Source organism: Corylus avellana, chromosome ca5 (assembly GCF_901000735.1).
Source record: "Corylus avellana chromosome ca5, CavTom2PMs-1.0".
Taxonomy (NCBI): Eukaryota; Viridiplantae; Streptophyta; class Magnoliopsida; order Fagales; family Betulaceae; genus Corylus; species Corylus avellana.
In genome coordinates this window covers 19,415,646-19,440,327 of record NC_081545.1, presented here as the reverse complement: position 1 = coordinate 19,440,327, position 24,682 = coordinate 19,415,646, and the positions used below count along the sequence as shown (strand labels likewise).

General features: G+C 36.0%; 2 protein-coding genes across 3 annotated transcripts in view; one reads left to right on the top strand and one right to left on the bottom strand.

Annotated features, from left to right (window-relative positions):
• The first annotated feature begins 244 nt into the window (after positions 1–244).
• LOC132180317 (uncharacterized) lies at positions 245–4,997 on the top strand. Its single transcript, XM_059593100.1, has 2 exons — positions 245–3,063; positions 4,913–4,997. The coding sequence occupies exons 1-2, from the start codon at positions 1,862–1,864 to the stop codon at positions 4,959–4,961; spliced, it is 1,251 nt and encodes a 416-aa protein (XP_059449083.1). The 5' UTR covers positions 245–1,861; the 3' UTR covers positions 4,962–4,997.
• A 3,518-nt stretch (positions 4,998–8,515) lies between these two features.
• Positions 8,516–24,682, bottom strand: part of LOC132182852 (pentatricopeptide repeat-containing protein At3g22150, chloroplastic) — a 22,396-nt gene continuing 6,229 nt past the window's right edge. The window contains exons 1-3 of one of the 2 annotated variants that reach the window (XM_059596205.1): positions 12,902–15,857; positions 10,562–10,782; positions 8,516–8,944 (exon numbers count right to left, since the gene is read on the bottom strand). In XM_059596205.1, the coding sequence (XP_059452188.1) occupies positions 13,208–15,730 (2,523 nt within the window). In that variant the 5' untranslated portion in view covers positions 15,731–15,857 and the 3' untranslated portion in view covers positions 8,516–8,944; positions 10,562–10,782; positions 12,902–13,207. Of the gene's footprint in view, positions 8,945–10,561; positions 10,783–12,901; positions 15,858–24,682 lie in introns of those variants that run through there. The other variant, XM_059596206.1, reaches the window with a different exon arrangement.

The window sequence follows — 24,682 nt, the reverse complement described above, 5'->3', positions numbered from 1 at the left end:
TAACAAAGACAGGTGATGGCTGAGTCTATGGATGTTTGGGGGGAGCATTTATATCATGACCTCTAAAACTAAATCACTTCATACTTTGAATTAAATTGTATTAATCTACTGATGTGGAGGTAAATGTTAATTTACCTAAAATTGATTAACATTAATATTAGTTAGTTTATTATCTTAGAGTAATGTCTTTCTTTCCTATTTTAGTGTAAAGAATTCATTTACCTGAATCAGCAGTGGACACTTTCTTCTTCAGTGTATATATATATATAACTTTTTCTAATTGTCTGATGTAAGCTGATTTCTTTTTTATTTAGAGCAGTAATAACTCCCTTTCCCTCAGCTTTATTCACTGTAATTGCTGCCTGAAAGCTCTGTTAAATAATTTGAAAAGATATTGGGAGAAAGAGGCTGCCAGAAAGGAACTGATGATGACATATATGGTGGAAAGCGGGGGCATGGTATGGAGCAATTCTGTCTTTAACATGCCCGTGGAATACGTTTACAAAAGGTCCAAGTTTTCTGCGTCACAAACAGACTCAAATCATGTAGAACAATTTGTTCAAACGGAAGAATTGGAATTTTCTCTTTTCTCATTAAAATAAATAAATAGAAAAGGAAACGTTACAACAGTAATGGAGATTCTTCTCAGTCTCCATAGCCTTTTGCTGACGTTTCATAAAGCCTGGTCCCATAGTACTTGCTGGGAAGATGATATATACTAGAATACCCATCAATGATTCTTTACCTAAAATGCCCTCTGGGTATGACTAATCACCAGCATACCATGAGATCAATCCAAAAACATATGGTATAACCAAAGAAATCCCTCACCTAGGAATTGCTTGAATTTATGCATAAGTTAAACTCAATGGGTTTATGCTTTTCCCTTTTACCTGATAGAAGCATACTACTCAAATGATGCTTAAGCTATATATATATATAATTTAGGCACTGGAAAGAAAACTTATTTTCCAGTGATGATGTCTGCATACAGTGATTGGTAGGGAGGTTGATTTACATATTTTTTTCAATTTTTTGTCCAATATTGCATGCTAACTTCTATTTGGTATGCTGACTATTCTCAGTCTAATTGGTTTTGTGGATAATCTTTTGAAATATGTCATATATTTTTTTCTTCTTAAAATATATCCTTTTAGATAAGCAGCTATTTATGAAGCAGTGTTGTAATTGTCTTTATATGTTTGAACTATTGTTGTATCATTGGCACAACCGGTGGAGGGTTTAAAGTGTCTTGGCAGTACTCATAGTGAGATTTAAAGAGGGTGCTACCTAGAATGTTAGATAAGCCGAAATGTTAGAATTCTTGGGGAGGGAAAGAGGATTTAACTTGAGGGAGGCAAACCATTTACTATGTAGTAATATTATTTAGTCGATTGCTATACAATTGGGATGACGTGACAGTAAAAATTAACTCTTTTTTATACAAGTGTCGATTTTTACTGTCACGTCATATCAATTGTATGGCAGTAGTATAGCAGTCTACCAAATAACATTATTCTTTATTATATTAATTTTGGAGAGAGAGAGATGGGGGAGAAAGAAAACCTCTGTAACTACAGTTGGAAGAAAAGGATAAATAGTAAGGCCAATCCTCATAACTACCCGTAAAAAGCAGGTAACAAAGCGGTAACATGTGTCGTTTGCCAAAAAGGGAAAACAGCCAAAAGAATTTAAAACCCTAGAGTGACCCCAGCCATTTATAACACCCATGAGGCCCTCCGGGCTACCCCGGATCAGCCTCTGCCTCTGCATTTGTGTAAACCTTATTTCAGAGTTTTAGGAAACCCATGGTTTTCCCAACAGACACCCTTCCATTTACACTAAGTTGAGAGACAGAGAGATGAGGGGTCGATCTTCAAAACAAGAAACTAAAGCAGGGGTGGAATTAGATAAGCTTGGGGAGCTCAAAGAGGAAACTCATCTCTCTGGTCCTTATATCCGCAGCCTAGTGAAACAACTTACCTCTTCAGGAACCAAAGATCCCATGAAGCCCAAAGACCCAGATTGTAGTGTTGATGGTTTACATAGCCAGAATTTAGCAAAATTTGATGAAGGTTCCATTGAAACCCACCAAGCAGAGCAGCCCCCACAACCTCAACAACACAAAAAACAAGTTAGGAGGAGACTCCACACCAGCAGGCCATACCAAGAAAGGCTTCTTAACATGGCTGAGGCTAGGAGAGAGATCGTCACTGCTCTTAAATTTCACAGGGCAGCTATGAAACAACAACAACAGCAGCAACAACTACAAGAAGAACAACAGCAACAATCACCCCCACTGCAGCCTCAATCATCCCCCCACCCATGTTTTGATCAAGAAGAAGGAAGGATCAAATCTAGTAGGAGAAATCCTAGAGTATACCCATCAAGCACAGCCAATTTTTGTCACTATCTAGACAATCTTTCCTACTCTCATCCTCCTTTTGCTCCATATCCTTTGTCCTGGCCTGCTGCTTCCCCCCCATTTGCTCCTCCATCTTGTGCTGACACTCTCAATTTTACACTCCCAAACCAGCCCTTAGGCCTGAATCTCAATTTTCGTGATTTTTGCAACTTCGAAACAAACAATAGAAACACTCCACCACTGCACTCATCCTCATCTCCATCATCATCCTCGTTCCCCAATCTTTCTGTAGCCACTGATCAGGAAGTTCCCTCAGCTCCAATATCACAGCAGGAAGCGGGGGCTCCTGCACTGGCAGATGCCATGGACCCCACTGTTGCAGCTGGGGGTGATGCTGGAGGAGGCTTGCATGCAGCCATGGACGATGAGGAGATGGCAGAGATCAGATCGATAGGAGAGCAGCATCAGATGGAATGGAATGACACAATGAATTTGGCCACATCAGCATGGTGGTTCAAGTTTTTGAAGACCATGGAACTTGGGAGCCCAGATGTTAAAGTTGAAGCTGATGATGAATACCATCCATTTCATGAAGTCATGGAATTCTCAGCTGGGTTCGATGCAAATGAGAGCTGCTTCCAACAACATTTATATGATTATGGCTCAGAGGACTACTTCCAAGATCCTGCCTTGTCATGGTACGAATCCAACTTCTTAGAGATAATTAAAAAAGCAAAAAGTATTAGGAAAAGGCCTTCTCTTTTTGGTATATTCCATGCCTTGTTGCACTATAGTGAGGTTTTTCTTTTATCTTCCATTCTTTTTCCTGCAAAACGAAACAGGGGATGTAGACAGCTTTGATCACTCATTTTTTTGTTTTGTTTTTCCTTTTGGAAATTTCATAAAAAATAAAAAAATAAAATAATAATAAAATAATAATAAAAACTCTCTAGATTTTCGTGCAGTTTTAATTTAATTCTTCAACTCTTTATATATATAAATTGAAATCGATTGAAGACTAAGGGAGTTATTATGAAATTTGTTTTGTTTTTTCCTCATTTGTAATTTGAGCCTCAAAGTGTTCTTTTATATATATATAGAGAGAGATATATATCCTTTGTCTGTATGGTTTTTGATTTGTGATGGCCCAATGATACAAATTGTCAAAATTTTGCAGTTTTCGGCCTTTGAGAATATTTAGTAGTAATTAAGGAAAGAAACTTCCTACAAACTGGGTCGTTGGAGTTTCTTACAAACCAACTTCTAAAAATGACACGTCTCTTAACACATACTTTCTTGTTAATACTATGTGCTTTGTTGAAATATTTTCAAAATAAATATATATATATATATATATATATAGATATTATTTTGTGTCTTGGGAATGTTTTAAATGGAAGGTATTAAAGAGCATTGAATGAAAGTTGTCCTACATTAGAAAGAGCGAAGATTTTGTTGGCATTTATAAGTTCCAACACATTTAAGTTGTTAAATGAACTATGCTAGGGTACATCCTAATACATGTTACCGTACGGTGCGAAGCACCGGACGCACACGAGCGTGGCGTGGGCTGTAGGGCACTAGTGGCGCACTTGGTATCGGAGCTCGGAGCGATCTGATCATGACCATTCATTTTTGGACAGTCAAGATCGTTCAATCTAGTGGTTTGATCTAAACCGTAGGATGCTTCTTAAGTAGATCCAGTGGTTGGATCTACTGGATTGTTGATCTAACGATTGAGATTAAATAATTAAGATAATTATTTAATCTAACGATCAAATTTAAGTGCCAGTTGAATTATCAGTTTATAGCAGTTTAATTTTTTGAAATTCAAAACAGCAGTTTTATTTCGAAATTCAAAACAGCAGTTTAATATTCGAAATTCAAAATAACAGATTTATTTTTGAAATTCGAAATTATCTGAGAATAGATAATTATCTATGACAATTCAATTATCTTTAATATCTTTGTTTGAATTTTAAAAAATAAAAATTAAGCATTATCCTTTTATTTATTGTCTCTGATTAGAATAGAAATTCTGGCGGTATTTTCTGGTTTTAACTTCGTTTGTGCAAAAACGCAGTTAATATACATAAGTTTCTGGGCTCCATTGTATCCTGGAGAAAAATTTGCTGTAAAACCTGTTGCATACCAATTCTGGTGGGGGCAAATATTTTCTTAAGGAAAGTGACGTTGTAACACACCTTAGGAGCATTTTTGTTTTCTATATTTTCCCCTATTTGATTCTAGAACATGCTTCTTACATGCTAAAAAACATATCGCACTTTTAAAGCTGATTTGTAAAATTTGTAAGGAAATTTATGTCCTTACATTATAGGCGGCTACGGCCATTTCTGCTGATCATGGCCACTCCTGAAAATGTTACCTCAGTTTACAAGCCCACAAGATTTCCTTTTTTGGGGCTATTCTTTTTTAATTTGCTTGTGTGCCCACAATTGTCTCTATTGTATTGTATGCCCTTTTTTTAGTCAGATAGTTTTGAAGTTCACTAATTTTTCTTTTCTCCCTTCTGATTCTTTGATACAGCATGGACATTGGAGAAATCGAAGGTATGGATGAGGAGTGGTTAGCCTGATTATGATTTTTCTTCTTTCTTTTTCTTTTTTTTTTTTTTAAAAAAAAAAAAATTATATTTTGATTAAATCTATGGCTCTTTTTTTTTTTTTCCATTAAATTTTGGTAGTCCTAGAAACTTTTTCCATTATAATCTTGATAATAAGGCTTGCAAAAAACTTATTATTAAAAGCAAGAAGGCCGTAGAGGAAAATAATGTAAGAAAAAAGCTCTAGTGGTTCCTCATTTTTAGAGTTCCAGCAGTGCTTTTTTGTGTACTGTTTGAGGAGATTTGCGTGCACCACGCGCTTCTTTAGCGGAACAGTGCAAGTTTGGATTTGTGGTGAAGTGGCAAGAGCCTCCACGTCATATTTTTCATATATTGTACCTTGATGTAATCGAATTATATAAATATTATTTTTGAGCGTCTCTCTCTTTAATCTTGGAAAGAGAAATATTTTACTGAATTACGACTTGATGGGGGTTGGAATTGGAAAATGGTTACCGAACTCGAGCTGATTAATTTGAGTTTCGTGAACAATCAAAATTCTTGGATTGGCTTGAAATTAGGGTTTATCATTGCAAGTTTCTTATGAGGAATTGTGGAGAAAAGTGATGGAGTTGGAAATGGTCGACGAGGAATTGAAGAAGGATTCGAGTGCAAAGAGGAGAAAAATGCGAGGAAAAAGCTCTTAGAGAGGAGATCGGTACAAAAAGAGAGAAAAAGAGAGGCAGGTGGTTGCAGGAGGCAGCAAAGAGCAGCGACAAAAATACAGGTATTTTGGCATATGAGGTGGTAAAAATACCACAGGTATCGCCTGTGAAATAGTGACACATCATAGGATATGTTGAGTTGTCTTTAAAGGGACGGGTATTGCGTTTTAACGAATAGTAAGGTGGACTTCCATCAAAAAAATGGACGGAACTTGGATGGAAGTACCAAGTGAGTATTTTGATTAAAGTCATGTACGACTTGCAACACTATTTGAATTTGAGGCTGTCATTTGATAATGACCCTAACCATAGGTACTAAAACAACATTTAACCCTATATATATATATATATATATATATATATATATATATATGAACACAAAGTGGTGTGGTTCGGGACTGTCCACCACTACTAATTGCCTTAAGAGCTATATTATACTCTTAATTCTTGATGATATTTACAATACAAATGACCCCCTATTTATAAGAAAAAGTGATAGGTAAAGATAATGCAAATAAAGTGAGAATAAAACGTAAATAGTGAAACAAAATTCAATATCAAATCAAATAGAATATGGAAAGCTCTCATATTCTAATACACATAATTAATGAGCATTGCTAGTCCTTCTAGTTTGTTGTCAAGCATCAATACTATAAACATCATAAACAATACACATGTTGGAAATTATGATGTGAATTGCCATATCCTTCAAGGAATTAGCTTTCAACCGCTTCTTCGTAGGGGCTCTCACTACACTTAGTATTGCCTATTCATTCATGCAGTTGATGTCCCTCTCGGCCTCTCCCACCTAAATCTAAAATTTGTGGCAATTAAATATGATTTTATGTAAATTAAATTGTTACGACTCTAAGAATCTCATATAGTGCAAGTAAAAACTTAGCCACGTGTATATAAGCTTTTGAGGACTTTCATCTTGCAAGTTAATTTTCAAAAATAAGTTCTACCTAAAGTTTGTATTATAATTATTACTAAAAAACAAGCTATCAAATTTTGTTACAATCCTAAAAGTCTCTAAAAGTCTCACATGGCTTAAGTGAAAACTTACCATATGTATAGCTGTGTTGTAGGTAAAATCCATTATGACCAAAAATTTGCGAATTAGGCTCACAAAATATTATTGCCAGTGATCTACAACCCAAATTGACCATAGTAGAGCCAAGAATTCCGTATTCGGTTATCAAATGATCGGTTGCCCAATGTGAAAATGCAGAAGACCATCGGCCCCTTAATGACATAAAAGCATTAATAACATACACACTATAACTCATTCCATTTCCTATATATAGAGAAAATCTAAAAAACCACAAAAATTCTCCTGATATTGCTTCTCTAAACATTGGGAATGCTATAGTCCTACCAAATGTATAGGGAACCAAAAGAGCTTCCTGATGATGAGCAAGAGGATTACCTGCCTATACAAGGCAACATTATCTCCAGCAATAGGGAGATGATATTCTTTACCCCCAACTACCATAATAGCAAAAATCACAACCCAAGAACATGCTAAGCAAATTCCCAAGTCAATTAACCAAAAGGAAATGGTAAACAGTACTTGAGAAAAGTATCAATACTAAAAGAGAAGGGGAATTGGTCATTCACTAATGCATCTGGGAAAAGCTGGTCATGTTCGAAAGCCATCGGTCACATTCTCTCTCCCTTATTCACTCCCTTCTTTCCTATTTTTTATATTTCTAATGCGCATTATTGTCTAGGATTTCATTCATATCATTGATATGCCTATGTATTGATGCACGACACCACTGCTGAACACTTCTTTGCTACACCACATACTTTTATCAGCCTCATCATTCTCATAGGCTACTTGTGTAAACCCTTGCGCTCGTTGTGAGAAACCTAGCCTCGTTGCCCCTCTACCCGCCAGTTTGCCAAACTAGCATGAGTGTTCGGCTTGACTCTCCTTACGAAGAACCCAAACCCAAAAGGGCCTCGAACAATTCTTTACAAGAGAATTTGGACTTCTACAAATTGAAATAATGTACATCAACGCATTGCATATTTGCAATTAACCCAAGGAGATAAGAGAAATACAAGGGAAGTCCCCTTGCCTACAATTTTCACATATTTTCCTTCCACCAAACTATATTACACATGAGCTACTAGGAATAGGTAAATATCAGTGTCAAGTCCCTAGCTCATGAACCTTCATTATCTTAATTTCATAACTATGTAGGACTTCAAAACATTGTATATATACAAAAATACTTGGAAAAATCTCACCCACCGGTTTTCTTTTAAGTCCAACTCCCATATGAAATCAACTGAATGTACTATATCTCGTACCATATCTCTTTGTGAGACTGGTGGATTCGTTGAGCAGATACATATTCTACTCATTATACATACAACCCAACTTTTCTATATATAGCCCTTTATGGGGCATCACCGGCTGACATCGTCAAAGATCATGTGCACAATAATTAAAATACATAAATCTCTCAGGCCTAAGAACAATAAGCAAATTGTGATCAAACAACCTTTCAACCGACAGTGATCACTCCATAATGTGTTCTTGATATTGGATCCAGTTCAGTGTATGCACTTGTTACATTACACCCACTTGTCTTCTTAGGGCCACTACCTCAATGATGGAGTAAATCAATATCCTATCTTATAGTAGCACCACAAGTGTAGGCCATAGTGGTATAGTTTTTAGTTTATATCCACATACTTGAACAATTTTTGGTTAACAAATGACTGAAGAATGATCCTTCACTCCTTTGGTTCATTAACAGCCAACATGATTGTTCTACAATGTTACTCAAACAAAATTTATCCAAGACATCTGATGTCACATTTAATTACATATTAAAATTATGCATGTGAAAATAAAATTCAGTATCAAATAATAAATTCACCAAATCCATAAAATTGGTTTTTGAGGGCATAAAACTAACCAACACCTGTCGTTTGAGATGGATGAATGTCAACCATGTCTTTCTCTATATTGTCTGCATACACGGGTTCCCTGAGGTCCTTCAGTCTTCCACGTGAATCAAACTAATGAGATGTTATAGATGCATGCAGGCAACTTCTTAGATGTACCAAACTCCAGGCATTGTAAATTTATAAAGAGATTGTCTAGACCCAATTTTGGAGCTCCACACTTTTGCATTGTTTTAAAGAAACTCTGGGAGTTCTTTCTGTAATTTTCCATAATTCTTCTGCACAGCTCGTGTAGTCCGAGTTGCCCTAAGAAAAAGGCTGAAATTCTAAAAGAACTCTCAAGGTCGTAGCAACATTTACCTGAATCTGAATAAGAACAAATTTTAGAAATTTCATATTTTGTGTAAGACAATAAACAAAAAAATCTTCCATAACCACTCAGCCAAAACTCATTAAACCACAACATACAACAACATGGCCTAGGGTATTTTTTCAGAAAAAGAGATCCCTCACCACAAAACAAAATAAAATCAAGACAACAGAAAGTAAAGGGAAAACAAAGTTTGGGTCAGTTACACATCTAAAACATTACTTGAATAAAAACTTGGTCTAAAATTTTCTCTTTTCTTTTTATGGGTGGTTTAACATTTTCTCAAAATACATTGTTTTTGTAACGTATCACATCAAGGGCACATAAATCTCTAAATTTTCATTCATGGCTGGATTGTATTAAGATCAGAACATTTCTGGGTATTGATTGATGTTAGAGAGTTGGCATTAACGGCAGGGTTGTCATCCATACCAAATGAGGCTTTTATGTACTTTTTTTAAATTAGTCATTGGAAAGATTGGAACTGCTCATTGTAGTTGGTCTGTGGTGCATAGAAGAGCTTTTCAGGTTGTGAATTTTTAAATTTTGTTTCGGGATGTGACGAGATAGTTTTCTTTGTTGTTAGTTTCTATTGGTAACGAACAAGAAATGTATAGGCTCCTTCATGGAAAGGGAAATGACTTCAATAATACTTGAGTGCATGCATTCTTCAATGTGTAAACATCATATATGATCATTGTGACACCTCAAAACGTTAGTCCCACATTGAGAAGATGAATTGCCCACATAGAGTGGGTGGAAGGGTTTTGTAAGTGATTCTAGGAAGCTTCAATTATAACTTGAATAATCAATTTAGAGTGATAGTGAAAATGTGACTAATGCTTTTCCTTAAGTTGTTACAAATGGTATCAGTGTTGAGGTCCTGAATTCTAACCCTTACTTCATAGTTTACCTTTATTTCAATTAAATATTCCACGTATTAGGCCTTAGGTATTGAGTGGGAGTTTGAGACTACGTGAAAGGAAGTGTTGAAGTATTAATTAAATGATTAAATTCACAATTTCCTATCAACTTAAGCTTTTAGGATAAGTAGTGAGTTAACATGGTATTAGAATAACCTAGTAACGCCATGTGGCGCTAAGGCAATTCATGACATAGACCTTGACAAGGATGTCGGGGATTTGAGTGGAAAAAATTGTGACACCGTTGAAAGTTAATCCCAATTTGGGAAGATGAATTGCCCACATGGAGTGGATGGATTATAAAAGAGTTTATGGGTATTGAAGCCCTACATTGGTTCCTTACTATGTGGGGCTAGGCTTTATCAGTGATTCTAGAGAGCACCAATTAGAACTTGACAAGTCCTTTTGGAGTTATAGTGCAGATGTGATCAATGCTTTCCCTTATGTCGTTACAATCTTAACTTCCTCTATCATCCAAATTTCCCAGCTTCATTGTCAAAATAGAGAACTATGTTGTTACTAAATTTCTTTTCATCTTTGCTTATGCCTTGTTTTTATTATTTTGATTTCACTAAAAAGAAATTGTTATAGCTTAAAATAAACAAAGCACATAGGAAAAAAGAAAAAAGTGAAGAGATGAAATATAAACATTTAGTAAACCAGGCATTGATATGACCATTTGTAATTTACCTAGAAGCCTTCCTGCGACTTAATGAAAAAATATGAAGCTCCATAGTAGAAGCAGACAGAAGGGTCAGAGGATGACATGGACCCTGTGTTCATGGTATCCCGGTGGAAACTACAACACATGTGCCACAGGTGCAGAAGTTGGGGAAAGTGCAAGTACTAACACTTCTGAACATAGATGTGGAGCTTTTGACCATTGGCTGAAAAAGGCTTGCTCATTCTCTCTGTGATATATAAGGAATAAAGATTTTATTAAAAGATAGTGGAACACAGAAGATGATTATAATGATCCTCTAAGCAAGTTACAGTTGCAAATTCAAAAGAGCAATGAAATTCGAAAAAGATTCCATATTTTCCAAGGCATGCAGCCAGTCAAAGAAAACACAAGAAAATGCATTTAAGCAAGTTCCCACTCAGCTCTACATCACTAAAGGTACGATGACTCCTCTCCAGTGAAATTATCCACAAAATGCAAAGAAGAATTTTCCCCCGAGTCTTAACTTTTTTATGATGAATAAACTTCCTTTCCAACATTTGCAACCGCATCTATCACGGTCGGAGGCATCATATGCATTCCAAATATATTAAGGCTATCAGTCTCAATTCTTTGGCCAAATGGCAATGTAAAAGAGGATATGAGCCACCATCTCACCACAACTCTTGCATATGTGACATCTATCCACAATAACTTTTCCCCTTTTCCCCTTTTCCTCAACTTCTCAATGGTCAATATTTTACACAAAAGCAGCTGTGCATCCAAAGAATGATACTTCTATAGGCACCTAGGCACACCAAATATTCTTTTATGGAAAATCAACTACTAACAACCGTCCATGAGCCTTATCAAAAGAACAAAACCTTGAACCTTCCATTTTTAGAAACCCTCCAACACTATTATCTTCTCCATACCAAATAGAAGATTATTAGCATATAATAGCTCCAGGAACATGTTTATTGACTCAAGCTCCCACTCTCTCAGAGATCTGAAAAATGTGTTATTCCAAATTGTGATGCAACTCAATATTTGTTATCCACCGCTATCAAAATCTATCCTTCAACACAATGTCACCATGCCAAATATCCTACCAGAACTGCACCTTACTGCTATCCCTTATATTAAAACAACCAAGAAAAAGATTCTCACACATCCCTGATGCTCTTTCACAAACTCCCACCATAGGATCCTCTCACCTCTGCTAAAGTCCACTTGCCCCAAGTCTCCCCTTGTTCTACAAAAATGCTGATGTTCCTCCAAACCGCAAATAACCATTTACCTAGCTAGCAACTGATATTGATCTTCACAACAAGGAAAATTGATTCCCAAAATTGTGGCTAGTTATGACCACCACGCAAGTAACATAGTATTCCCTTGAAATTGAAGAACATTATTCATATCAATTCTAAGATACTGAGAATGTTCAAAGCTACAAGATAAGGCAAGTAAAAAGAAAATGTAGAGATATTAAGTAGTTAATTTTATCATCATGTATTCTGTATCAACTTATGGCTTTAAGTAAGAATTTTGAATGGTGAAAATATTTGAAAACTAGTTCTTCTAAATCAAATAGTTTTTTACCTTCCACAGCCTTGTTTCCCATTTTCTTGATGTATATGGTCCTACTTTCCCCTTTACCAAACTTTTTTTTTCCCTGTTTTATAATGCCAAATAATTTTTAAGCTATGAGAAGAATATCTTTTTCCTTTTCCTGTTTTTTGAATTTGAGAAGAAAATATCATGAAAAATAAAGTAATTCTTATATATTGTGAAACCCAACTGGTTTTGACAATTAAGAAAACTTCAAAAGATATATCCAATTGCTTCACAATTTTCACCCAAAATTTAGGCTCCATAATGTATATTTGTGTTTCATAAAGTTAGTAGTAGGAAACAACATTTCTTGCATACAAAGGAGGGTTAAATTATCCCTTGTCCCAAAAGCTTAAGCTGATAGGAAGAAGTAAATTTAATCACTTAATCGTTACTTTAACACCCTCCCTCACATGTAGGCTCAAACTCCATTTTAATAGGTGAGGCACAACACGTAGAATATTTAATTTAGATGGGGGTGAATTAATAGAGTCAAAGTTTGATTTCAGGACCTTTGGTTCTGATACCATGGTTAAATTATCACTTGTCCTAAAAGCTTAAGCTGATAGGAAGGGATAAATTTAATCACTTAATCATTACTTTAACACAATAAGTATAAGCATATTCAAAACATTCAAGGAAAATTTACACAGCATCAGAAGACAAAGATTAATTATGCAAGGTGTTCCCAAGAAGATAATGAGATAACTGAACATAGGGCCTGCAGGCAAGCAGCAATACAAACGATGACTTACCTTGGGGATATTTTCTATTTTAGTTGGTTCAAGGTAGCTTATCCAACCCAGCCAGATTAATCCCTACTGCTCAAGTTCACCACGATACCATATCAACAGGCTTGCACAGCACCTTGCACAATCTGCTTCAGAGAGCCCAGCAAACCAGCAGAGCTCCAATTCTGTCATAATTGGAAAAACTAAACATACCATGAAGTTAAAATCAATCATAAGCACAACCCAAGTGACTCAATAGACATTGACCAATCCAGTAGCCTCTAGCTAGCTGCCTCCAGTTCAGTAAACCATGAAGTAGTATGTTTCCTTTTATATTCCAAAGATGTCAACAAATTCCGAGATCCCATCTGCATTGGAAGCAAGACAAGGTCTATAACCAGCATCTTTCATCTCCATAGCCAAACTTTTTAAAATATTATATATCTCATCACACTGAGGGTGCTTTCTATCTCTAGACACAAAACTGTTCACAAATCCAGCAGTCTCAATCCAACTATATCCGGTCTCCTTCCTCAAACCTTTTTCCCACATTTGTTTCCTCAATTTATTAACATCTTCCCAGTTTCCTTCCTCTGCATACATATTTGAGGCTAAAACATGGTAGCCCGTCATGCCATTTACAGTCTCCATTTCAAGCAACTTCTCAGCAACAACTCTTCCCAATTCAAACTGTTTGTGAATTCTGCAAGCCCCAAGAAGTGATCCCCAAATTTCTAGCACATTTGCCTCCTCACCCAATCCTTTAACAAACTCGTAGGCTTCAACAACCCTTCCAACTCTCCCTAACATGTCAGCAATACAACAATAGTGCTCAGTTGATGGCTGAATATTATATTCTTTTTCCATGGACTCAAATATTTTAAGACCTTCACCAACCAAACCAGCATAACTGCAAGCAGACATGACCGCAACAAAGGTAATGGCATCAGGTTTAATACCAGATCCCTGCATTGAGTGAAACAAAGAGAGAGCTCTCTCAACCATCCCATGCTGACCATAGCTCAATATCATTGTGGTGCATGTGATAGAATTCTTCTCAGGTGTGGTAATAAACACATTTTCAGCGTAAGTGACTGAACCAGATTTGGAATACATATCAACTAAACTAGTTCCCACATAGACATTTTGGTCTAGATAATGGCGTACACAGAATCCATGGAGCTGCTTCCCCAAATCTATTCTTCCCATTGGATTACAAGCTGGGAGAACTGATGCTATCGTTACAGCATTGGGTATTACATTCTGCCCGAGCATCTTCCTAAAGACAACAAAAGCTTGTTCAGTGAGACCATTTTGTGTGTACCCAGCAATCATAGCATTCCACGTGGCCTGGTCTCTATCACGGGTAAGGGTTTTCTCAAACAGTAATTGTGCAGTCCTAACTAAACCAGATTTAGCATACATGTCTATCAGATAACTCTCCATTCCCTCAAATTGTATTTCATGCCTGATTAGATAAGCATGGATCTGCTTCCCGATATCCCAGTTTCTGAGATTTGATGCTGCTGAAAGAAGAGCTGTCACTGTTATATAATCAATCATGAACCCTTGCTTCTGCATCTCATAGACGAGCATCAACCCCTCATCATCTAAACCATTCTGTACAAGAGCAGAAACCATAGTATTCCATGAAACAACATCCCTTTCCAGCATCTTATGAAAAATTTTGAATGAGGTCTCAACAGAGTTGCACCTTGAATACATGACAATAATTGCATTCAGTATAATAACAGGCAACACTGATAAATTCTTAAGTATAAAAGCGTGTAGCTGTTGAGCCAATTCCAAGTGCTGCAACTGTGAAACTGCAGTCAAAGCTGAAAGAAAAGTTACATCATCTAGAACAGTGTGTTCTGATTCTATGGCTTGAAGGAAGACACCGATTCCTTCAACGGGACAGTTATTCTGAACATACCCACCAATCATCGTGTTCCAAACTTCTGTATTTTTCTCCAAACAACAATCAAATATCTTTTTAGCCATATCAAGGAAACCAAGCTCAGAATACATGAATATAGCTGAACTCACAACAAACAAGTCATTGACATATTCACTTCCCAACTTAAGGAGCATTCCATAGAGAATATTCGCATTCTTAAAGTCCCCAAGCTTCCAAATAGCCGGAAAGACATTTACGAAGCTCACACCACTCGGCTTTATTCCCATTTCTATCATCATCCTAAATTGCTTAAATGCTTCCACATTTTGCTCCGTCCTTACATACCATGACACCATAGTATTCCAAGCAATTACATTTCTCTTGCGCATTGTATCAAACACTTTATGTACCAAATCATTCTTTGGAGAATCAGAACCAATACAGTAAACCGTGTCGTCATCGAGTGTGCTCAAACACATACAGTACATATTCAAAAGCGAATTATATACAATCCTACTGGGATTCGATTGGCACCGAATAAAATGGCAATGTACGGCTTTACCAAGCCTTAAGTTGCGTGTTTCAGCGCAGGCTTTGAGAGTAGAAGAGTAAGTGTAGGAATCACATTTGGTAGCCAGAGATGAATTCTTCATCCGGCCGTAGAGAAAAAGAGCTTCCTCGGGCATGTTGTTACAGATAAAGCCAATAATGACTGCGTTCCAGAGAACAGTGGTTGGTTTGGGAATCGTGTCGAGCAGTTGGCGGGCAAGATGGGGTTGGCCTTCTTGACAGAGTTTGCTAAGGCGGGCGCGAAGGGTGGGGGCTTTGATGGGCTTTAGCATTGAAGGCGAGATGGTTGGGGAAGAGCGGGTGCTGGTGTTGGTGTTGGGGAGATGAGTGGGAGGAGAGGGAGTGGAGGACAGCGGGAGAGGAAGAGCAGAAGAAGAGGCCATTACGAGTTTTTCTGCTGGCCGTTCCTCCTGGTTCTACAGTGGGAGTGGGAGTGGGAGTGGGAGTGTGTGGATGCCGTTTGATATTGTTTGGTTGTGGTTGGTAGTTGAAAGGCTGCGGTTTGTGATGTCCTTGCTTCCTTTGCTATTTTTCGTAGATTGCTATAAAAGGAGAGAGAGTTACACACAAGTTATGTTATGCCCATACGTACTAGTGGGACCAGCAAAATTCTTTCTTGACAATAGGGGTGTAAAAAATTACCGGAAATCGGAATCGGAACCGAAAAATTGGGGATCCGGTTTGAAAAGTCCAAAAACCGAGTATCCTAGTTCCGGTACCCAGTTTTTGGTACTCGGTTTTTACTGAGAAACCGAGAACCGGGTTTCCATTTTATTTAATAATATTTATATATTAATATATATATTATTATGCTAAGTTAAAATTTTCAGACAGTCAGTTTGGAGAGTAGGAAAAATGGAAAACAAAAAAATATATTGTTTGAATATTTATATACATATATATTTATTGTTGGTAGTTTATATTTATTGTTGTAATATTTATATATATTGTTACTTTAGTTTATAATATTAACATCTAAACAAGATTTGATGGAATTCTGATGTTGGGTTTATTAGGTTGATTGTAGTAGTTGTTTATTTTCTGATGTTGGGGTCTTAAGCATTTGGAAATTTGGTCAATTGGATCACTTATTTGATGCTTTTCTTTTAAAGTTTGGTTTTTACAATTTCTTAAGCTCACAGTGAAATATACTGTTTGAATATATACAAAGTATTTATTGTTGGTAGTTTATATTTATTGTTGTAATAATTATTTGGAACAATTACAACAAAGCTCCTTTAATTTAGACAAAAAGACTAATAGACTTTTTTTAAAAAATGAGCCAACTTATGAAAAAAAAAAAGAAAAAAAGAAAAAAATAGGTCATATTTTAGGCCCAGTACCTAAAATAAGCCAAAAAAACAATTTTCTTAAAAAATCGGTTACTGGACTGAGTAAAACCGGGACCCCGGTTAACCGAGGTCTCAGTTCCGGTTCCGGTTTCTCAAAACCGAGAACTATGGTATCCCGGTTCCGGTTCCCAATTTTGGCCAAAACTGGACCGGGTTGACACCCCTATTTGACAAGCTAGTTTGTTTTGTTAGCTAACAATAGCAAAACAACAAAGAGTATGAAATTGTCATCAAATCTAAATAGTATGAGTTTAGTGGGGCTAGGAAGGACCTGGATCCTCTCTGTTTTAAATACATTTTATTGTCTAAATTAGATTTTACACATATAATAGTATGGGACCACGTGGTTCAATAGCCCAAAAAAAATCTCAAATGGTTGGGGCATATAGTAGAGCGTGAGTTCAAATCTCCGTAATGAAAAATTCACACATATACTTGATTAGTATTAGTTGCATTTGATTCTCATTGATGCCATGGTAGAGTTGTGTCAGACTATAACTCAGTCAGACTTGAAAGAGTGACTGCAGTTCCTACCGTCGAGACCCCTCCTATGCGACTCTCAACGGGTGGGTGTTACTATGGTTACGTTCAGGTAGAATTACCACAATTGGTCTCCATAGCCTACCCCTTTTTGCTTAAAATATATATATGTAACACCCCGGTCCCATATTGGGAAGATGAGAAGAAGCCCACATTGAGTGGGTAGTTTATAGTGATAGTCATGGGTGCTAAGTCCCACATTGCCTAGTTACTAGGTGAAACTGGGCTTTATAATGAATTCTAGGGAATCTCTAAATTGACTAGTCCTTTTGAGGTAATAGCGCAGATGTGGCTAGCGCTTTTCCCTGGGTCATTACAAATGGTATCAAAGCCACCTAGTAACGCCAGGTCATGTGGTATTGGAGCACTGCCTGACGAGGACGTCAGGAATTTAAGAGGGGGAGTTTGTAACACCCCGGTCCCATATTGGGAAGATGAGAAGAAGCCCACATTGAGTGGGTAGTTTATAGTGATAGTCATGGGTGCTAAGTCCCACATTGCCTAGTTACTAGGTGAAACTGGGCTTTATAATGAATTCTAAGGAATCTCTAAATTGACTAGTCCTTTTGAGGTAATAGCGCAGATGTGGCTAGCGCTTTTCCCTGGGTCATTACAATATATATATATATAGTATGGGAAATGGTAGGTGTTCCCTTAGTCCTCTCATAGTGTTCTTCTAGTCGTATGTGAATACTATTTTCTAAAAATTAGGTGAGAGAAATAAATATCAGTTTCTTTTTTAACTTTTTAGAAAAGAATATTCATCTACAACTAGGAGGACACTAAGAAAATACTATAAGAGCACATAACATTCTCTATAATAGTATATAGGCTGTAACACTCCCTTCCAATTAGAGCTAGGTTCATTAACTGGTTAGTCTCATAGGCACAATGTAATTACAAAAAAAGCCACACAAATATATATATATATAGCGGAATTCTAGGCTTAGAGATGGCCTAAAATTGCAACATGTATCCTAAATTCATCATTTTATGTCATTGAACTGTTTTTTCTTTTTTCTTTTTTTCTTTTTTTTTTTTTTTTTTAATTAAGTGTCTTTAACTCTCTTTTTTAACTGAACCGGCCTATTTAATCTGTTTACTTAAGAACCCATATATAGAACCAAGAGTTATATGTGTTTTTTTTTTTTTTTTTTTTAAGGGATTATATGTGTTAATAAGTTACTTAAAAACTCTTTAAAATCTCGTATACATTAAAAATAAAAAATAAAAAATAAATAAATAAATAATCCATATATAAGATTTTAAAAAAATCCATATATAAAAAATAAAAAAATAGTAGTATATAAAACCATATATAGAAAAATTCGTAGTATATACAATCAAGAACTATGTGTCAATATGTAACTTAAAAACCCATATATATAAAAGCCGATCGAGTTCAAACATAAAAATAAAAAAAAAAATAAAAAAAAAAAAATAAAAAAAATTGGTATTATATAAAACAATATATAGAAAAATTCGTAGTATATACAATCCAGAACTATGTGTCAATATGTTACTTAAAAACCCATATATATATATATATGACAAAGTTTTCTTCCAAACTAGGTTGGAGGAATTTTCTCTAATCTAATTTCTAAATTTGACGTGTGTCCTCAAACATGTGCTTCTCACAATTTTTTTTTTTTTTAATACTCTAATGTACATAAACCACCGTTAACTACAAAAATCTTCCGTCCGTCTAAAATTTATTTTCTCCCTCATGGCATCACATCTTCTGATGATTTAAAGGGTGATCACACCATAATTAGTGTGATCATTCCCATAACCAATCACAACCTTCCATGAAGGTTATGATAAAGTGACCAGGTGTGACTCTTGAAGAAAAGTCATATTCTAACTCTGTAAATAGAGTTTGATAATGAGAAGAACGTACGTAAATTTTCATTCTCTCATTATCACGTTGTTTTTGTCCTCCATTGGATATCCACCCTAACGAGAGATTCCTACAAACAAGATCATACGTTCATATTGTTCTAACAGTGGTATCAGAGCGTTAAGGTAATAGAAGACAAAGAAGAAAAAACAAATTCTGATGAAGAAAACAGGGAGTATATGAAGGAAATTTTGCAAATGATCAACAGACAAAGTTTGGGTTTGGCATCTTCTGTGGCATTTTATAATTTACATTTGATAATCTCAAACCCACATGAAGAACTTCATAAAGTTACTGTTGGTAGATCAAAATTTACTCGAAATTTTCCAACTTTGAAGAAATGTTATTTTCTGGAACAAAAATACTGGGAGGAATTCTTTGCAACTCCGTTTGATGCGTCTCCTTCAGTGGATCTTCAAAGCCAAAATTCTCCTCCTTCGGGTTTTGACGTTGTTGACGAATCATCACCAACCAAAGGTACGATTTCTGGTTCTTCTTGGGAAGGGAATAATTCTTGGGAAGAAAATAATTCTAGGGTTGATGAAATAAATAATTATGATTTTTTAGAAAATAATTATGAAATTTTTTTCTGGAAAAAATCACTGTTTCGGGAGTTTTTCTGGAGAAGAAACCATTGTTGATCAAAACTACATCTTTTTGATCAACAGGGAAGGGGAAATAAAACCCCCTAAGTCAAAAAACCCAAACGACGCCGTTCCATTTAATTGGAACGATGCCGTTTTGGCGTCTCCAAGGGGGTGCGCCCCACATTCTCCAAACGACGTCGTTCCTTTCCAACGAAACGACGCCATTTCGTTCTCATCAGAGAACGCCTATAGTCCCATTAGGGACGACGTCGTTTCACACCAAAATGACGCCAAAATTCAAACTCTCAAATAGGCGCGTAAAAAATGACACGACATCGTTTTGGATAATTCCAAAAACGACATTGTTTCGGATTTTCACAACCCGACCCAAGAAGTGACCCGAACCGGGCCCAAGTGGAAACACACGGCTCGAAAATCAGTACTGAGAGCCCAAGCCCAATCAGGTCAAGCCCATTTCCGGCCCAACACAATCAAATCAGAACCAACTCGAGACCCGAATTGCGACCCGGAGCCCCGATCTGACCCGGAGATCCGATCCGACCTAGAGCGCCGATCCAACCCGTGTGTTCAACCTGCCACACGCCAGACTTGTGCAGCGCATGGCACGCCCGAAGACCTGGCCCGCCCAATTCCGGTTGGATCCGACCCAGTTATGCTCAACAGTACCACAATTACCACCATTTTCGACCTCAAGATAGTTTTTTTGACCTGTTCTCACTCAATACAGCCTCGATTTAACTCATTTCAAAAGCATTGGAAAGATAATTTGAGGGGCAAGAGTATTGCAGGATTTTCAAACTATAATTCCCAAAAATATAATTAGGGAAGGGGTGAGTCTTCTAATCAAGGTCAGAGGCAATCTAATCAGAGGTTTTTTCATCTGTGTTGGCTGTCACCTACAGAGCATAAGGAAGTGGAGTTCACTGTACCAGATTTGGCTCAATCCAAGATTTCAAGTGATAGACGCTTGAGGGGTCCACGTCCTTTGAGGATCGTAAGGACAGTTGAGCAAAGTCCAAGGGATTTGTGGCCAATGGGCAACAATCGATACACACTTCCACCAAGAGGTGACCAGTTCATACTGGTAATTCCAAACCATCCGTATTACAGGGCCTGTATGAATGATAACCAGGCAAGGCTGACCTATCCTAGAGATGACTAATCTCAAAAATAAAAATAAATAAACTTATCTATTTTTATTATTTGTTGGTTTGTAATAACTTAGAAATACATTTTTAATTTTTTTGTTGGTGTGTATGTAAGTAATATCTGATATATTACAGTTATAGTAAACAAATATTTGTATTTATATTAAGTTTATTGTATCCACATTATAAAATGGCTATTAAAAGCAGTATAGATTTCTCAAAGGTCAAAAGCCTTAATGGAATCAATTTTAGAATGTGGAAACGACATATCTCTTATGTACTGACGGATGAGAGAACTTTACACACTCTCACATCAAAAAGACATGAAGTAGAAGATGAGGAAAATGATGATACTGTCAAGAAAAAGGAAAAATGGATGGAAGATGACCTAATGGCTAAGGCCACTCTCCTCCATAGCATGAAAGATAATATCATCCCACTATTTGAAGGATACAAGACTACTAAGGAAATAATGGAAGCATTAGAGGAAAAGTATGGATCTAGGTCTGATACTCACATACAACTATTATTAGATAAATATAATAGTGCACGTATGAGTGAGGATGACTATGTGGGCGACTTTGTAAACCAAATGGAACTCATTGCAAAGGAACTTGCATCTGTCGGTCATCCAATATCCGACAAAATGCAAGTAACCACAATACTTAATGGTCTTCCTCTATCTTGGGAACATGTGATAACATCACTAACCCATAGTGGAAAAGAAATATCCATAATTTCCTTACCAGTTTTGCTTGTATTAGAAGAAGAAAGGATGAAAAGAAGAAGGAAAGAAGGACAATCAAGCAACCTCATGATGGCTCAAATCAATACTCAGATTTCACGTGCTCCAGCATTCAAAGGCAAGCCAAGAAAGTTCAAAAAGAAATGGAAAGGTAAGCCGAAAGGTAAAAATAAAATCAAATGAGCATGTTTCAAATGTGGTAAAATGGGGCATTTCAAGGCAAATTGTCCAAAGAACAATAGTGACAAGAAACAGAAAGAAATAGCTATGACCATTACTAAAGTGATGATGGTAGAACCAACTTCAAATTCTTGGTGGATAGACTCAACAACAACAAGACATATTACAAGAGACCGAGAATTCTTCCTAGATTTCAAAGAGAAAAAGGTCGGAAAACACAGAGTGTACATGGGCAATAATACTTACAGTGATGTGCTAGGCGAAAGAAAATGTAAGATTTCTGTTAAAGGGTCTTCCGTTGTTTTACATAATGTTCTATATGTGCCAAATATCCGAAGAAATCTAATATATGTTCCCGTATTAGATAGCAAAGGATATGGGATTAAGTTTAAATCTGGGAAGGTCTATATTTGTAAGGAAAAAATATATGTTAAGGGTGTAAAGATAGACAATATCTATTTACTCAAAGTTGATAATAAAGATCCCATTTCACAGTATTCATATGTGTCTGAAGATAGTTTTTTCTTATGGCATTTAAGATTAGGCCACATCAACAAAAATAAAATGAAAAAAATGAGTAAGAGTGGATTACTACCTAGAATTAATTATGAAGATCTTAATATGTGTGAGTCATGTATTAAAGGAAAAATGATTAGTAAATCTTTTTTCAAAACATTAGAAATCATCAGAATTACTGGAAGTAATTCATTCTGACATATGTGGTCCTTTAAGAACTAAAACACATAGAGGAATGGAATACTTTATTACTTTTACAGATGATTATTCAAGATATGGACATATCTACCTAATCAAACATAAATCTGAAGCAATTGAAAAATTTAAAGAATACAAATTAGAGGTAGAAAAATAGTTGGGAATGTCCATTAAAAACTTGAATAATGATAGGGGTTGAATATGAAGCCATGGATTCCTTCTGCAGAGAAAGTGGAATAAGACATTTATATACAATGCCTTATAAGCCTCAACAAAATGGGATTGCAGAAAGAAGGAATAGAACTTTAATGGATATGACAAGATCCATGATGGCATATGCTGAGTTATCCATTCATTTTTGGGGTGAGGCTTTATCCATTGTAGCATATATTCTTAATAGAATAAAAACCAAATCAAAACCCCTTACACCTTATGAATATTGGACAGACATAAAACCAGATTTTTACAACCTCAAAGTGTGGGGATGTAAGGCACATGAACTTATTCCAAAACCCTTAAGGAATAAGTTAGAAAGTAAAACATAGGAATGCAAATTTATAGGATATATAGAAAATGGTAATGGATATAGATTTTACCATCCAGATAAAGGATTAATAGAAAGCAAGGATGCTGCATTTCTAGAAAACACCAATCAGATTACTCCTATGGATGAAATAAGACTCCTACAAGAAGAAGATTCTGAATGTCAAACACCACAAATTACTTTGAAAGAAAAAGAACATAACACAGACATTCGGAATAGTGGGAGCAAGAGAAAATCCAAAGATCCACCTAATTTGGATATAGGTGATCAAAACAGTGGGAGTAAAAGACAAAGACGATCATTAGCCACACTCAATGATCATTATGTGCTAAGTACAGATGATATAAATTTGCAAGAAGATCCAGTAAATTTTAAAGAAGCTGTAAGTAGTCATGGTGCTGAAAAATGGATTAAAGCTTTGGAAGAAGAGCTTGAATCAATTCAGAAAAATGATGTGTGGAAACTCACGGAATTGCCAAGCCAAAGAAAAGCAATTGGATGCAAGTAGGTTCTAAGGAAGAAAATCAAAGCTGATGGAAGTCTTGAAAAGTACAAAGCTAGATTAGTGGCTAAAGGGTTTACCCAGCAACCCGGTGTAGACTTCGTTGACACATACTCACCAGTGGCAAAATTCGCTTCAGTGAGGATAATCATGTCCATTGTAGCCTTAATGGATTTGGAATTACATCAGTTGGATGTTAAGAAAGCCTTTCTTAATGGAGAATTAAAAGAAGAAATTTACATGCAACGACCTAAAGGATTTCAGGTCACAGGACATGAAGAAAAAGTCTACAAATTAAAAAGGTCATTATATGGACTTAAACAATCTTCGAGGCAATGGTATTTGAAGTTTCATCAAGCAATACTAGAAATTGGTTTCGAGGTAAGTCCACTAGATCACTGTGTTTATATATGTAATGAAAATAATGAATTAACAATATTATCATTATATGTAGACAATATACTGCTAACTAGTAACTGTCTAGATATGATAAATAAAACAAAATCCTTCTTGTCATCCAAATTTGAAATGAAAGATATGGGCACTGCTACCTATGTCTTAGGAATAAGAATTTCTAGAAATAGAAATTTAAAATTATTATATTTGGATCAAGAAAAATATCCGGAAAAGATACTTAAGAGGTTTAATATGGATAAATGTAAACCTCTAAAAACACCTATTTCAAGAGGTCAATACTTGAATAAATCAATGTGTCTTCAAAATGAGACAGAGATTCAAGAGATCGAATCTATCTCCTATGCCCAAGCTGTGGGCAGTCTCATGTATGCAATGACAACTAAAAGACCTGATATTTGTTATGCGGTGGGATTAGTAAGCAGATATCAATCTAATCCAGGGAAGACACATTGGCAAGTAGTAAAACGTATATTTAGATATTTGCAAGGTACAAAAAACATGAGATTATGTTTTGGTATACGTGATCTAGAAATTAAAGGATTCACAGATGCGGATTTTGCTGGGGACGCTGATGATAGAAAATCAACAAGTGGGTATGTGTTCTTGTTTAGCGGAACATCTATTCTTGGTTAAGCAAGAAACAAAATTGCGTTGCAAAATCCACTATGGAATCTGAATATATATC